We start from the raw sequence: 14,592 nt of genomic DNA on the forward strand, positions 1-14,592 counted from the left end.
CATTGGGACTCCCGAGGAGGTTTGACATTTTTAAAAGAGACAGTTGGGAACCCCGAGAAGGCTTTACATTTTAAAAAGACAATTGGAACCCCCGAGAAGGTTTTACATTTTTAAAAAAGACAGTTGGGAACCCCGAGAATGTTTTACATTTTTAAAAAAGACAGTTGGGAACCCCGAGAAGGTTTTACATTTTTAAAAAAGACAATTGGGACCCTCGAGAAGGTTTTACATTTTTAAAAAAGACAGTTAGGAAACCCGAGAGGGTTTCACATTAAAAAAGGACATTTGGGGTTCCCGAGAATGTTTTACATTTTTAAAAAGAGACAGTTGGGAACCCCAAGAGGGTTTCACATTAAAAAAAGTACATTGGGACTCCCGAGGAGGTTTGACATTTTTAAAAGAGACAGTTGGGAACCCCGAGAAAGTTTCATATTTTTAAAAAGACAGTTAGGAAACCCGAGAAGGTTTCACATTAAAAAAAGGACATTTGGGGCTCCCGAAAATGTTTTACATTTTTAAAAAGAGATAGTTGGGAACCCCAAGAGGGTTTCACATTAAAAAAAGTACATTGGGAACCCCGGGAAGGTTTCAAATTTTTAAAAAAGTCAGTTGGGATCTCCGAGAAGGTTTCGCATTTAAAAAAACTATATTTGAGGCTCCGGAGAAGGTTTTACATTTTTAAGAAAGACAGTTGGGAACCTCGAGAAGGTTTTACATTTTAAAAAAGACAATTGGGACCCCCGAGAAGGTTTTACATTTTTAAAAAAGACTGTTGGGAACCCCGAGGATGTTTTACATTTTTAAAAAAGACAGTTGGGAACCCCGAGAAGGTTTTATATTTTTAAAAAAGACAGTTGGGATCCTCGGGAAGGTTCTACATTTTTAAAAAAGACAACTGGGACTTCTGAAAAAGTTTTACATTTGATAAAAAGACAATTGGGACCCCCCAGAAGGTTTTACATTTTTAAAAAAGACAGTCGGGACCTCCGAGAAGGTTTTACATTTTTAAGAAGACAGTTGGGAACCCCGAGAAGGCTTTACATTTTAAAAAGACAATTGGAACCCCCGAGAAGGCTTTACATTTTTAAAAAAGACAGTTGGGAACCCCGAGAAGGTTTTACATTTTTAAACAACACAGTTGGGAACCCCGAGAAGGTTTTACATTTTTAAAAAAGACAATTGGGACCCTCGAGAAGGTTTTACATTTTTAAAAAAGACAGTTAGGAAACCCGAGAAGGTTTCACATTAAAAAAGGACATTTGGGGTTCCCGAGAGTGTTTTACATTTTTAAAAAGAGACAGTTGGGAACCCCAAGAGGGTTTCACATTAAAAAAAGTACATTGGGACTCCCGAGGAGGTTTGACATTTTTAAAAGAGACAGTTGGGAACCCCGAGAAGGCTTTACATTTTAAAAAGACAATTGGAACCCCCGAGAAGGTTTTACATTTTTAAAAAAGACAGTTGAGAACCCCGAGAATGTTTTACATTTTTAAAAAAGACAGTTGGGAACCCCGAGAAGGTTTTACATTTTTAAAAAAGACAATTGGGACCCTCGAGAAGGTTTTACATTTTTAAAAAAGACAGTTAGGAAACCCGAGAGGGTTTCACATTAAAAAAGGACATTTGGGGTTCCCGAGAATGTTTTACATTTTTAAAAAGAGACAGTTGGGAACCCCAAGAGGGTTTCACATTAAAAAAAGTACATTGGGACTCCCGAGGAGGTTTGACATTTTTAAAAGAGACAGTTGGGAACCCCGAGAAAGTTTCATATTTTTAAAAAGACAGTTAGGAAACCCGAGAAGGTTTCACATTAAAAAAAGGACATTTGGGGCTCCCGAAAATGTTTTACATTTTTAAAAAGAGATAGTTGGGAACCCCAAGAGGGTTTCACATTAAAAAAAGTACATTGGGACTCCCGAGAAGGTTTTACATTTTTAAAAGAGACAGTTGGTAACCCCGAGAAAGTTTCATATTTTTAAAAAGTACATTTGGGAACCCCGAGAAGGTTTGATATTTCAAAAAAAGAGTTGGGAACCCCGAGAAGGTTTTACATTTTCAAAAAAGACAGTTGGGATCCCCGAGAAGGTTTTACATTTTTAAAAACAGTTGGGAACCCTGAGAAGGTTTTACATTTTTAAAAAAGACAGTTGGGATCCTGGGGAAGGTTCTAAGCGAAAAAACTGAAAGCGGATTCGTACACTACGAAGTATAGAAGTACGTTTTTATATAACATTAAAAATATTTTAAAATATAATTCAATGAAATGACGTCATCAAATTGTTGGTGGGGATGATTATCCAAATGTTGAGTAACATTTAACCATCTACGTGATATTTCTAATATACATAAAAAATTTGACAACAATCGGTCCAGCAGTTTCGGAGATTACTTATCTAATAAAAATGGATACACACACCAGACAGAGAGACAAACAGACAGAGGGACGGACAGTCAGACAGACACACGAAAACGGGAGAAAACATAAAAGCGGCACTTCGTAGGATGGACTCGATTGCTAATACTTCCTGAGCTTACGCTCGGGAAGTAAAAATTAATTATGAGGATTTTTATTCACATTTTTTAAAAGAAGACTGGTTTGTTAATTCATAAAACTCAAGTAAACAATGAACATTTCACTCTATGTTATTTAGATACTAGCTCTTGTAAGGAATGGATTACAATTTAAGAGAGGGCGAACATTACACAAAATACCCAAAACAATGGGATATAAACATAAAAAATTTAACAATAGATGACTATTATCGGAAAGATCGGACCTCAAAGTTCTAAAAATAAAATTTCTTAAACATTATTTTTATTCTCAAAATTTTTCATTTTATATAAATCGATGAGACATGAAGAGGAACGACCCTAAAATCATGAATGCTCAATTGTTTCAAAAGTGGATAATTAACCAGCTAAAACCAAGTAGCTAACTTAAAACAAGGTGTCTCGTTATAATGGATAATGCCCCCTATCCTTTTGAAAAAAATCTCTAAATCCAGCTTCATCTGAAACGGTAGCAATTTAATGTATAAGAGCTTCCGCACCAGGGGCATGAAGTTTTGCGTCTTCCGCCGTATCAGTGGCATTTTAACCCAATAGAACTATCATGGGGATTCATTAAAATATGGTATAACAGGCATAGATGTCGGAGCAGGACCTTCAACTAAGGATAAAGTTTTCAATGTTTGGCAGACAGCAATAAACAATTTTATCACAGACATGTGGCGAAACAGCGTCCAACATTGTGAGGAGATTATCCAAAAGGAATGGGTGAAGTCGATGGGGTATTTTCTCTCAAATTACATAGCAGTTTTAATCTCCCTTGCTGAACCAGTTTCCGGTAATTTGGAGTAATTCTGTATAGATTCGGAGGGCGACGATTGACTCACCACGATCAACGACTGACCTGTGTGTGTTTAGATTAGTGCCTAATAGATTCATCCGCATTTGTGCTAGCGTGTTGACCAGTTCACTTATGTTTATGTTTTCGCGTGTTATTGTTTGCGATTTAAAAAAATTAATTTAAAATAACCCCCTTCAGAGGTGTGTAGTTACGCTACTGACTGACAGTCCGTTGTCAGATTCTGATGACTCACCATGTTGAACTTAAAATAATCCATCTCTAACAACCCTTGTCCTTCAACACTAGGTAATAGAAATCTGACTCTCAAGTGTTTATTTATGTTTATACATAGAAAGAATGTCACGTAGAAATTAGTTTGATTTGAAGAGTTTGTTTTCTCAAAACACAAAAAATTTGAACGTTTCGGGTAAAAAATCACCACGGAGTCATAAACTACGTGTGTAGGACTATGTTATTTTACACAATTTAAAACTAGATATATTTATGTTGTTTACAACTAAAACACTGTAAGCGCAATTTAGCGATCTGTCAAATTCTGTTAAAAAAGATATACTGGTGCAACACAGGAGTTCTTCCTAATTTTGGCGACAGATATAAATGTTTTCAAAAATATGTGCACAGTCTTTCAGAACTCGATCAAATCTCAATCAACCGAAAATTCCAATAAAAAGCTATATTTTGAAATGAAATTAAAAATAAATGGAGGTTCTAGTTTGATCGAGTAGATATCAGTTCCATCACATAGCTGCAATATAAAGATTCTAAGGTTTGTGCTTATCAAATAGTGCTCGACATCCATACAGTGGGGCACTTGAGAATCAAAATATTTGTTAAAAATTATAGGGACGATTTTTGGAAGCAGTGACCTGTATATACCGAAGGATTACGTAACTCGATAAATGCCACTGTAGCATAGCATCACAACTATTGATTGCGACAGGTTATTAACGCATTTGCAATTTCCATAGCCAATTTTCGGAATAATTTCGGAATAATTTCAACTACTTGCCCTCAAGCCTTCCAAAGGTGATTAAAAATTGTAGCTTTGTTATGGTTGTAGCACAGGATATTACTATGTCCCCTTTAAATACCAGTAGATACGTGATAATTTTTGCGTCACCCACTTATTGAACCGTACCCGACTAAATCGTTTCTCTTGTTCACACATTTTAATCGATTCCTGATTCGAACGAACTCTGTGGTTGTGTGCGTGACAGAAAGATCCTGATTTGGAAAGACGGGATACACGGATACGTAGAGCGTATGGGTGGATTTAGTGTCTTGTGTTTGGAACGAATTAGTCCTATAGTATTGTGGTTATCGCCGGATCAAGTCTAGACCCACAAATTCCCCGTTTGCATCGTGACTTGTGCGGTAATGGCTGTGAGCGTATGTGTTGGCAGCTGCCCCTAGGTCAAGATGGCTTTGGAAACCGTGATTACGCCGTTGCGTGCAAACCGTGATTTGGTAGTCCTGTGGGTAGGTGGGTAATTGTTCGTGTACATAATCGACGAATACGGTGGTGCCATTTTGTTATTATTTGTCAGAATTAAAATGCTAAGTTTTTTTGAATGAGTCACTAGGCGAGGTAAAGAAATTTTGTCTCCATTTGTTTCAACAAGATGGGACAACAACTCACTTTTGAACTTATCTGAATATTTAAATGCCTTGTTAAATTAGATATTCATGTTTTAGTAAGTTTGCTACATCTAGATTAATTAGAGTTTCAACACTTTCACACTTTTAAGCTTTTGAGATCGATAATTGAGTAAGACTTTAGTTTCAAGTTTAGGTAAGGAGCTGCTATTTAAAGTGTTACAGAGATGATTAATGCTGAACTTGTAGCCCTATATTAATATCATACTTGACCCCATCCCGTGTACTTTGAGTAATTCGATGGCTGCTTCATAGCATATGGCAGACTCCATCTAACTTCGAAGCTCCAACAAATCATTAATAAGTGAACTTGCAAAGCTTGCTTCTTTCGAGTTTCAAAGCACCAAAGTCACGTATATCAAATATGTGTTTAAATAATTTTTGGCCATAGATCGAAGCTTTTGATTAGTTTCAGCAAAAATAGCTCAAAGCTCTGTATGTGTACGCAAAATTAGCGAAATAAGGCATTACGCAACATTAGGGAGTTATCTACAAATCTACAGTTTATGGAAATTAGATGCTATACTTTACGCGATATTGTGAAAGTTTACTAATACAAGAAAGTATCAAAATCTCATAAAACAAACTTTTTCTTTCAGTTTATTTCACGAAGTTGTTATGAGATTGTTGCATCACCTTTATAGGCATTTGAAAAGAAACTTTTCGAGGAGGTAAAACTATTTCTTGTTATTGAACCCAGAATCCGATATCTTGTTAATATAAGAACGTCGCAGCAATATGAAGTGGATTATGCAACATCAAGGCAAAGATTTATAATTAGTCGATTTATAACTCATGTATACCCGTCCCCGAAGGAAAATTTCAATATTTTTTCCATCAATAATAGACGGTGGTTGGTCAACAACAGATTACGGTCATCGACACGACTATCGCATGTGAAATATTACCTTCTGAAATAATGTTGCCATCATCCATAGTCCAGTAATTAATGGATCTCGGATACGCTTCCGAGTGGCACTCCAAAGTTATTTGCTGGCCCTCCATCGCTCCGACCAGTTGATTTTGTATCCAGATCATCGGCGGAACTAGAAAATAACGACTTCGCAACTCAAAGTCTCGATTCTTTTCCGATAAACTCACAATGGACCCTCAGCATGATCCTCTTGCTAACAGATGGCGGAACGCCGTTGGAGGCGATGCACAAATATGGACCCATGTGCAGACGGTTCACCTTGCTTATGTTGAACGTCGTCCCGTCGATGCTGGCAACTGCAAGAAGCAACACATTATTACATATTCATTGGAGCGGAACGACCGATAAAGGTTTTATCGGAACTCCATTTAGATGGCTATCGACTCCAAACTACCGATGTTCCAATAATTAGATGAGCACTTCAATAAATTTTATGAGTACTTATCGAGCTTTAGGTGTCTATTGTGCGAAATAAATTAAAGACAGGTCATATTCCGTTATCAGAATTCGCTAATGACGTGATTACTGGGTGGCGGCGCTAGAAGCGGGACCCAGTTTCAGAACTTAATTACATAAATATCGTAATCGCTTTTTTAACTCCTGCGATTAAGAAGTTCGCGCAATAAGGTACAATTTTCGGCGCGGGTTTCAACAGACCCCGGCGTTTTGGGGAATTTGAATTAATGGTCTGATACTTTTCGACGGAAATACACTTCAATAAAAATGTAAAAAGCTAATTTAAATTTAATTCCGACGCGGGACAAATTTAACCGCTTCGACACAGTGTGAGTTTCAAGTAACGTCACGCGCCGACAACAGCTTGGTCACGCTTCAAAGCAGATGATTTTCACGACGCTGTCTAGAAATAGTGCTTTTTCGTACAGCAACAAGAAAAGTAAACGGTCTTGAGAAATTTAAGTTTGCGCTCGGAAAACGTATCTTGTAGTTCGTACCGCTAACGTCTTTAAATTGTTGTAGGTTAAGGTATGTTATCAAAAATAATAATAATAATTTTTTAAATAATGAAGAAATTACATGATTACTTCGGATTAGTGATTAAATCGAAATGCGTTCACAAAGTTTCGGGAAACGCTCGCGTACTTTGAGAGGGAATAAATGTTCGAATTCAAGCCACAAGAAATTTTTAAACCTACAACAAGAAAACTAAATCTGTAAAAATATATTAAAGTCCTTGCGTTTTTTGACTGTAACACGTGTTGTTTAAGAGATACACGGTAATATTGACACAAAGCGAACAATAAAATGGAGTAGATGCAGTAACAAAAGTACTCTTGTATTAAGTTCTATTTGTAAAACTGCAATAACGATATCTGAAAATTGTAACATGACGTCATGTTATAATTTTGCGGAATAAATGTTCTTCAAATTGCTGCGTGTTTTGGAAAAAAAAACTAAGTAGCTTGATTAATTAATTAATTAGTCTTTTTCTCTGCGTTGAGGAAACAAAATCAATGAAATTGCATTTTCTTGCAATGTGAACGTGCTTATAGTTGAATTCCTTCGCAGTGTAAACATAAACAGTCGAAGTTAAGCATGTACTGAGAAGTTGAGAATATCTACATTTTTCCCGTTGTACTTCCGGGGGTGTTATTTACGGGTTGCGGGAGTGTTATTTACACTACTGACTTTCACTTTATAAAGTTATCACAAAACGAAAATCGCAAAATCAGATTTTATAATTTTTTAATTGTTCAAAGGAAAATTCCACTCCTTTGAAAATTAAAGGACTGACTATATTTCAAGAGTGAGGGAAGTTTTGTCAAAATAACTTAGGACCAATTTTTTAGAATTGCTCGTTTAAGCTGATCCAAAAATTAATAAACGAAGCAATATTAATACTGTTATTATTAGTACTATTACAGTTCGGTACCTATCCAAATTTATGTCATTATCGCAAAATTTTCTTACGAGAAACTCACTTCAAAGACCTGCTTTTTATAAGAGATTCAACAGTCCATACATATTTTGATTTTAACTTATAGGCGTTATCATGAAAAAAATGGATCTTCTACCTCAGGTGCGTACGAAATTTTGTCTAGCACTTACTCAGATAAGACTGATTTTGGCAGACGCCATACCTTCTGAGAAAATAGGGGCGGGTGGGCGGGGCTAGTACTTGCCAAAATAAGATTGATTTTGGTAAATTACTAAATCACATTAAGAGTAATCACTGGCATGATTTCGCTTACGCTCGGGAAGTAAAAAAAAATAGAAGTAGGTAGTTTTGAATAAATAAAGTGATCCCGTTGTGAATATACTGAGAGCAACAAAAACACGATCACAGACAGCCATGGATTTTTGGGGGTTTGTCTTTGATAGAAGAGTCATTTTGTCAGATTACCGTGAATTTGAAAATACAACAATCAAAGACATATCTTCGAAAATCTATGGCTGTCTTTGATCGTGTTTTTATTGCTTTCTCGGCACAACGTGTCCATACATGATCCTGGTATCAAAGGTGGCTCGGGAACGTCTTTGGTGGTTATTTTACCACAGTGAAGCTTTGGCAACCGAATTTATGGACACGCTTTATAAAGTGAACTTGTGACCAACTATAAAAACAATAGAGAACGTAGTTGGCTGTGAAAAAAATAAAGTTTATCTCAAAAACAAATAAATAGTAATTAATTTTTTTATTACATACGTTAAACAAAGAAATCTATCATTAAATATTAAAACCTTCAAAATAATATTATAAATTTTAATCTAAATTATCTGAAAAAGTTTATTTTCGGAGATAAAAAATCGACTCGGACGACAGACACGTTGTAACTAATAGTAGCCCCGCCCACCCGCCCCCTATTTTCTCAGAGGATATGTCATTTGCCAAAATCAGTCTTATCTTACCAAGTACTAGCCCCGCCCACCCTCCCTTCATTTTCTCGGTAGTACTTGCTAAGATAAGTCTTATTTTGGCAAATGACATATCGTCTGAGAAAATACGGGCGGGTGGGCGGGGATAGCACTTGCTCAGAAAAGACTGATTTTGGCAAACGCCATACCCTCTGAGAAAATAGGGGGTGGGTGGGCGGGGCGAGTACTTGCCAAGATAAGATTGATTTTGGTAAATGACTAAACCATATTAAGAGTAGAACAATTTTTAATATATATATATATATATATATAACCCTAAATTTACGATTCCGATCCGATGACTTCCTTAAATTTATCCGACTCATCGAATTCTCACTGATTTTTAGTTCCTTAGAACATCGTTCGTCTTCCTTGAGGTTCTTCACCAATTTTCTTTGTGGCTTTGAAAATAATTGATCAAATGGGAGATGGCAAACAAAACTTGATTTCATGGACGTTCCAACCCAAGATCACTTGGTATATAAAAATTATTATTTAAGGAATATCTTAAAAATTACGTTATTGCCATACAGAGAAACAGCAACGGACTCAGTATGAATCACTGAGGTACCCCATACATGATGTGGGTGGTAGATGAGGATATACAATTCATCTTAGTCTATTGGTATCTATTAGTTAAATAAGACATTATTGGATTAACACTATTTGGATGGAAATTATAAAAGTAAAATTTATACAACATACTGGCAAATGCTTTAGATAAAAAAAATTGTATTAGTATACTATTTGTTGTTTCTTAAAAGAATTAATGATGTTTTCAATTTAGGAATTAATTTCATTAATACTTCAATGTAGATCCCGGAAACCAACTTTTATTCGAAAATTGTTTAGCTGATAATATTAATTAATGGTTAAATATAAAATTCGATTTTTTAAATGTTTTTACAAAGATCTGAATGTCTAGCTTAGAAATCAAGGTGGAATCAGAAGCTACAAGTGTATCTTCATCTACCAAATTTATAGTGGGGAGGATTAGACAAATTTTGATTAACGTTATACAATGTACACGATATTCTTGAGATATATGTATGTAAAATTTCGCAACAATCGGTCCAGCAGTTCCGGAGATTATATCCCCAATAAAAATTCACACAGACGGCAGATGGCAGATGATAGATGGAAACGGGCTACCTAATATTCCATACTTTAGAGGTTTACGTCGAGAAAACATGAAAGTAGTCATTCGCCGGATGGACCTGTTGGTAAGCGAAGAAAAATGTTGCTTCTCCGGTGGGAATCGTACCGCACGTTTACCGCTTGCCGGGCGGGTGCCCTTACCACTAGACTACGGAGGAACTTATCTTTCCTCGCTTACTACTACGTATTATTGTGGCGCCACAGACCCTATTACAACACTTGCTTAGCTTACTGTTCGGAACTAAAAAAATCTATATTGGCTATTTTCAGAAAATGAGATATAAGTGTTAACACGTTCTTAAAGAATTTGAATTGGAATTTAGAGGAATTTTAATAGTGCCGTTGGGACACGCCTGGTCGGTTTAGGCACCACAGGAAGTTCAGATAGTTTCTCGGGCACCAGGTTCCTCTCCAGAGGCGGACACCTCGGAGTACTCTAGCTGGAGAAACGGATCTCCAGAGGTCTAAGCGGCAGAAGGAAATAATACTCCGGTTAATAGTTAAAAATATAGGGTTTTTGTTGCCTATCAGACTCTTACAACTAAGATAGAATATCGGATAAAAATACTACAGCCTCCCTGGCAGCGGATCCTGACTATGCTGCTACGGATCTTGGGGAGGCGGGGATGGTTTTAACAGTACGTGCACTTTTTCAAAATTGAAATATGCGAAGCATTAAATTCTTAAGATCACGATTTGAGCGAGGTAAGGAATTTAAAATATTGTGTACAGCATTGGCGAAGAAATAGTTGTAATTATTCTGGCAACAGTTGCATATTTTCACTTAATTTAAGTGAGAAATGGCCAGTAATTTAGTTTTGTTGTTATCTCAGTTGCTAATAATAATTAGGTGAAATATATTGGGCCACAAAAATTCACTTAAAAGTAGATAAATCGTTAAAAAAAACCAAACTAGATACTTTAGGCAATATTCATAAAATTAGTATTGAACTGACTGTTGATCCCGTGAAGTCGACAAAAATAGACCCAAACATTGTCTATTTGCCATCACCAACAACGTGACCTCACCTCAAAATTCTGCTTCGAAAAGGTTATTTAGATTTTATAGAATAACATACTCCCATACATGTGGTTTATGAATCCGTCTTGAATTTTTACCATAGATTCTAGATTTTTGGAAAAAAGATTGGAAAGGTATAATAACATTTTACAATTTCACCCCTGACACCTCGGTCCTCTCATCCGCAATGTGTCACATTTTTGGTGTATGGAAGGTATCTACATATATAAAGTAATCCAAGAGTTATAAGGTTATATGACCATCATAAAAGTAGTTGACCACAAATAAATACCCCCTTTGTGTGGCACTTTATTTGAAAGCCGATCAACGGAGTACTGCATTTAGATATTTAGTGAAAGCCGCCCCTGAACGAAACGACAACAGCAGGTTGAGCTGCAGTGGACACGTTATTTACGACCATAAAACCATTTCTATACTTAACTTCGACACAATAATGGGATAATTTTATGATGGCCATATTACCTTATAGCTCTTGGACTACTTTATTTAGCCTTTCCAATATTTGAGGATTGGACAGTCGGAGAGTAAGCATTAGAAGTTATGTTTTATTGTAAGTGTCTAAACAAGGGTCGCTGTGATTCTTATTTTACCAAGTATTACATAAAAATGTTTACTACTAAAATACGTTCTTATTTAACTTTTTTAGAACTTTTGACATATTGCTTAATTTAGGCACTATACAGATGCATTTTAGGCAGTATAATGGGTAAATAATAATATAATTCTGAAAAATTGGTAATTAGACAAAAACAAACAGATAGAGCTCAAATGAGACCATCTTCCGTGAAACTCATTTAAGTATACAAATAGTAGTCATAAGGGTAAGATATTGAGAAATTTTGCGTTTGAAAAAGCTGCCTAAAAATTTTCAAAAAATTCAGGAACATAGATGTTGGCGTTGGGAATATAAAAATATACTTAATATTTAAGGTTTCGACGATACATTTTGAAAATACATATTCGGTTTGAAAACCCGTTTTTTTGTATCCTAAAAATTCACAAATTTTGATTTTGAAAAAGTTGCCCAACAATACACAAAAATTTAGAGATATAGATTTCGACTTTCCAAAAATGTAGCGTATTTAAGGCCCCGAGGCAATATTTTTGAAATATTCGGATCAAAAAACCATTTTCTTTAATTCCAAAAGTTGCTATAAGTCGAAAGTAACTTCTGGAGGTCGAAATCTTCAAGTTGAACCTCGAAACTGGTCAAATTTGGGCCGAAAGTTTCATAAGCGTATGGAGAAATTTTGATTTTGAGAAAGTTGCCTAAAAATCTCCAAAAATTCAGTAATATAGATTTTTACATACTGATTTCAAAAATATAGCGTGTTTATTGTCATAGGGCAACATTTTGGAAATATGTAATTGGTTTGGAAATTAATTTTTTTTTAAACTTAAAATCTTAAAATTGCCATACAATTGGCGATTTGGTAAAATAGTAAGAGTTATCGAAGAAATGAGGCAGCATCCTACGTTATTTTAAATCCGTTTAGCCACATTTTTTCCAAGCAAATTCATATAACTTATACTCGTATCTATAATACATTAGTTTTGACACTAAGCTTTTGTTGGGTGGACGGACACTGTAATCTCCGGTCAATGTTATGCTTTGATTTTTGGAAAGAGTTTCTAAATAAATGTTAGTTAATGAGTAACAAATAGCACATACCCATGGTTTTACGTCATTAATGTTGCACTAAACTGATGCACAAGCTGTGTATTAAAGCTATGTTAATTTAGATTCCTAACATTTAAATTTAATTCACTTTATTCTTGGCCTTACAATGTTCCTTTGACTAATTATTTATTGTATTTATTTAGAGCAAAGTTTATGCCGCCGAAACCGACGTCTGGAAACGAATAAAATTATTCAGGAGGCGTTGAGCGCTTAGGCTGGGTTAAGAGCGGACACAGTGTAGGCGGTTTCCGACCTGGCCGCTAGTAGTTTTTTCCACGCGTTAGGTCTCCGCGCTAAGTTCTGTTGCCGATTTACACGGATGCGACTGTTTGCTCCTCTGAGCTATGCTTTCTTTTATATTTTTCTTTTTATATTTTGAATGTACACGCTAGAGGCTGTAATTTTCTCCAGACATGCCATACAACAATGTAGAAGCAAGGAACTAGTTACCATCGATTGGTAAGAATAACTAGGAGGTTTTCTATTCCATTTCTATTCCATGCTCTCAAAACTAAATTTTCGTAATTCGTCATTCTCAGGCATTAAAATGTCCCAGTAGTTATGATCTTCGTTCCGTTGTAAGTTGGCCTGTACAAAAATAAAAACATTCGTTTTAGTTAATCCACCTAATTTCCCATAGACGAAAACCCGTCATATTTTTTAGCAGTATGCGCTAATGGCGTGATTACTGAGGATCAACGTCTCTAGCACCGAGCCACAATTTCAGAAGCTAATACCCATAATTTTTGATAGCACGAGATTTACATTGCCTCTCCGGGCAGCTATTACTGAAAAAGCCCGGTAATAAAATTGAAGTGATGGTGTCACTTTGATACACGAGCATGTGTGTAATTGGTGAGCACTACACGCACGTACGGTACGTGCACGCAACTGCCCTCACACGCAATTGCAAAGTGTTAAAATATTATCTTGTTATCGCCTTGGCGGTTCTGCTATAAATTACGGCGATAAATTACCGGCCAACATTTAAATTTTAATTAAAAAAGAGTTAGAAAGAAACTGACGATTTTACCACCTATTAACAACCGGGCAAATTTCCGCCCGAAAACAACGTGAATTTTTCAAAGGCGGCGGTTCGGTGGGTATGTGCTACCTCGCCGGAAACATATACCATCGTTAACCCGTTTTCCAGACACAACGTCAACACTTTTCTTAATTTGCTAATTGATGATGAGTTGCGCTTTTGCCTTGTGGTGGCGAAAAGTGTAGCTAGAATAAAAAGCGTTGATTTTCCGGAAAGAACTTTTATTTGTTGTACAACGTTGATATGCTGAGGAGATCGGTGCAGCGTTTGTGTATTTATAAGCGGAAACAGTATTTCGACGATGCACTAGATTTGAGGTTTGTAGGAGAAGAAGTTGTTATTTGAATTTTCGTGCCGCATTGCATCTGCACTGCAATAACTGTGGTTTTGTTAATTTTGTGTTTTATTAACGGAGATGTACGTTTCTACAAAAATATATTTTAAAATATTTCGTATGGAAAACTGCTGGGATATTGCACCACTGATAATTTTATGAAACAAAATAAGCAGACGTTGACAGTCTAACTGAATATTAGCATAAAAGGCTTGCATTTATTTGGTTATATACGACACCAGTCTGAACTGAATCTCAACATATATATAGAAAGAGAGAGAGAGAGATAAGCGAAGAAAAAATGTTTGCTGCTCCGGTGCGGAATTGAATCGCCGGGAAGGTGCCTTGACCACTAGGCTCCAGAGTCGCTGATCTTTACTTCGTTTACCCAGCTATTATTGTACCGCCACAAATGTAATCATGGCGCGCTGGATCGCCGGAACTCGGTAGTGGGTAATAATCACTGAATTTAATCGTCACTTATTCCATAAATACAAT

At 36.0% G+C, this 14,592-nt stretch overlaps 1 protein-coding gene across 1 annotated transcript in view; it reads right to left on the reverse strand.

Moving 5' to 3' along the window:
• Positions 1-14,592, reverse strand: part of LOC135128992 (neurotrimin-like) — a 353,567-nt gene that overhangs the window by 35,031 nt on the left and 303,944 nt on the right. Inside the window, exons 5-6 of the mRNA XM_064056075.1 lie at positions 6,128-6,256; positions 5,935-6,072 (exon numbers count right to left, since the gene is read on the reverse strand). Of these exons, the coding sequence (XP_063912145.1) occupies positions 5,935-6,072; positions 6,128-6,256 (267 nt within the window). The remainder of the gene's footprint in view (positions 1-5,934; positions 6,073-6,127; positions 6,257-14,592) is intronic.

The sequence above is a fragment of the Zophobas morio genome, unplaced genomic scaffold, assembly GCF_036711695.1.
Source record: "Zophobas morio isolate AGI-343-1 ecotype UQ-CSIRO unplaced genomic scaffold, CSIRO_AGI_Zmor_V1 ptg000014l, whole genome shotgun sequence".
NCBI classification, from domain to species: Eukaryota; Metazoa; Arthropoda; class Insecta; order Coleoptera; family Tenebrionidae; genus Zophobas; species Zophobas morio.